Source organism: Mus caroli, chromosome 7, assembly GCF_900094665.2.
Source record: "Mus caroli chromosome 7, CAROLI_EIJ_v1.1, whole genome shotgun sequence".
Lineage (NCBI taxonomy): Eukaryota > Metazoa > Chordata > Mammalia > Rodentia > Muridae > Mus > Mus caroli.
Window position 1 is genome coordinate 128,092,751 of NC_034576.1, and position 2,590 is coordinate 128,095,340.

The 2,590-nt window shown below is 61.9% G+C and overlaps 1 protein-coding gene across 1 annotated transcript in view; it reads right to left on the reverse strand.

The window, feature by feature from the left end:
- Gsg1l (GSG1 like) overlaps positions 1-1,811 on the reverse strand; it is a 200,110-nt gene extending 198,299 nt beyond the window's left edge. The window contains exon 1 of the mRNA XM_021168971.2: positions 1,239-1,811. Within this exon, the coding sequence (XP_021024630.1) occupies positions 1,239-1,557 (319 nt within the window). The 5' untranslated portion in view covers positions 1,558-1,811. The remainder of the gene's footprint in view (positions 1-1,238) is intronic.
- Positions 1,812-2,590: the final 779 nt, after the last annotated feature.

A 2,590-nucleotide genomic window follows, 5' to 3' on the forward strand; every position in this document is an offset into this window, starting at 1 on the left:
AAACCCTGTCTCGAAAAACCAAAAAAAAAAAAAAAAACAAAAACAAAAACAAAAAACATAGCAGTCAAGCTTGGACATAAAGCTTGGGATGCTTGCCCCAAGCACGGAGCAAGGGATGGCTACAGAGCTTATGGGCGGCCGCCTTCAGACAGCTTTTGGGACAGCCAGCAGACTCCAATGAGAGCCCAGGCACACTACAAAGGCAGGGCAGGTTGGCTCAAGCTGCCAGGGACAAGGCCCATCCAGTCACTGTAGGGTAGCATGTCCCCCAGGGCAGGGCCTCACAGATCTCAGTTGCAGGAGACCTCCAGCCTGCAGTTGGAGGAGGACCCATGGTCATCCCTTCTCATTCTTTGGGTTGTCCTGTATGAAGGTCTATGGAGACCTGAGCCTGGAGGGGGCACATGGCTGCTGTGGTGTGGGAGGATCAGGCTTGTGGAAGCAAGAAGTTTTAGACAGGAGGCTTTTAGACTATGCTGAGTGCGAGGAAGATACAGCTACATAAAGGGGGAGACGGCGCTTCCAAGGGGATCCTGCCAGAACAGTGGCTTAGTACCCGAAAGCTGTGGGTTGAATTCATAGCCAGTACCACCCCACCATATGGCACAGTCCCCTATCAGGCAGAGGTCCCCTGAGTGCTCCAGACTTGCTATCGTTTGGGGGTATTCACTTCAGCCCCGGCTGTCTGGGTGAGGGGACAGAAGTATCGGTCTACTTTCTGAAAAGCCTGCCCCCTCCCCAGTTCTGAAAGAGACTTGTGCTAAGCCAGGATCCCTCAGCTCCAGTGCCTAAGTTGCCTGTTTTCCCGCCTGCCTCCCTTCTCTCCCTCCCACACCATCCACTCCCGCATCCACTCCTGGGAGGGCTCCAGGATACCCCTGCTAGTGGAAGGACATAGGGTGCTCATCAGACTCCCCTACTCCCTGCTTTCTCCAGCCCTATCATAGACGTTTAGCGCAGATTGAGAGTAGCAGAACCGTTGGGTTCCTGGCCCCGGAGATCTGCCGTGGGAAGGGTTGCCTACAGCAAAGGTCCCCGGCCCCCACTATCACCTCCCGAGCTGAGACAGGCGGATGGGAGCAAGGAGGGGTACACGGGGAAATGACTTCAGGCCGAAGAGGGACCGCACTCGCTGGGACTCGCAGCCAGGGTGCGCGCGGGGGGGACCGGGACGCGCCACCTCCCGGGTCCGGGACCTGAGGGCGCGCGTCCCCCGGGAGCCCCGCGCCAGCACTCACCCGGGCCACCGAGCTCTTCCTCACACGAGTACCAGATGCCAGTGTGGAAACGGCGCAGCTGGAAGCGCTCGTCGCCCGCCTCCCAGCTGTAGGGCGCGCCGGCCGGGCTCGCGGCGACGGGGGCGGCTGTGCTGTTGGCCGTGGCGTTGGCGCCCGAGTTGGGGCAGTTGGCGCCGCCGCCCTGGCCGCAGCCAGGCTTGGGCACCCGTTGCGTGCCCTGGCACCAGTATGTGGTGAGGAAGGCGGTGGTGGCGAAGAGCAGCGCCAGCAGGTTCAAGGCCACGGCCAGGAGCGCTCGGCCGCGGCGGCTCGTCTTCATGCCGCCCGCGCCGCCCGCAGCTCCGCGCGAAGTTGGCAGCGGTGCCCGCGTCAGCGCCCGCCCCGGGGCTCAGGTGCCTGCGGTCGGCGACGGTGCTCGCGGCGCGGGCCCATGGCCCCCGGCGGGGACGCGGGGCGACGAGGACGCGGGGCGACTGGGGCCGCAGAGTGGAGCCGACCAGCGCGCCCGGAGCCCGGAGCGCGAGTGCGCTTCGGCGAGCAGCCGCGGGCGCCTGGCAGCGGCCACGGCGCAGGGACGCGCGCCCCTCCGTGGGGAGACACCTGCAGGCGGCCGGCGACACTGTTCAGCGCCCGCCCGCGCGCGGAGAGGGGGCGCGCCACGCTGGGCGCGGGCGGGGGACAGATCCGCGCGGGAGTGGATAGGGACAAGTGAGAGATCCCAGGCAAGACGCTCCCAAAGGAGACTCACTCAAGGCAGGAGAAGACCTCTCACCCAGACCCACACAGCCCTGCCAGCTAAGTGACAAGGCAGCTTCTGTGGGTCTTTAGGCTGTCAGGGACCTCTGCAAAGGCTGCAAGACCCATCTGGAGCTTAGGAAGGGATGGGGATGCAGAGCCTCAGCGTTTGAAAGGCTTGTCCCTGCTCACCTTTGGTATCTGAGACCAATTCCTATCCACAGGCTCTCTGTCACCACGCAGGAGGGCAGAGAGCTTGCAAAGAGGCAGCCTGCACAAGGAACCGAGCATAGGATGTGACAAACAGAGCTTCTCCACCCAGGCTATCCATACCAGAGACCCAGAACATGACCCAAGAGGCCACAAAAAGAACAGCAAGTCGTGGTCGCCAAAAGGTGGTGTCCTGCAGGTCTGCGAATGCTGAATGCTTAAGACTGGCCGGGCAGGGTTGGTTAACCATCCCGACTTTGCAGTCAGTTAAATCCAGGACTCAACAAGCTGTGTGACTTTGAACAAGACACTTGCTCTCTCTGACCCTCAATTTCTGTATCTATAAAAAGGGAAGAATGTGCTCCAGAGCCAGAGGTGGGGAAGGCATCTGGCACACAGTAGGCACT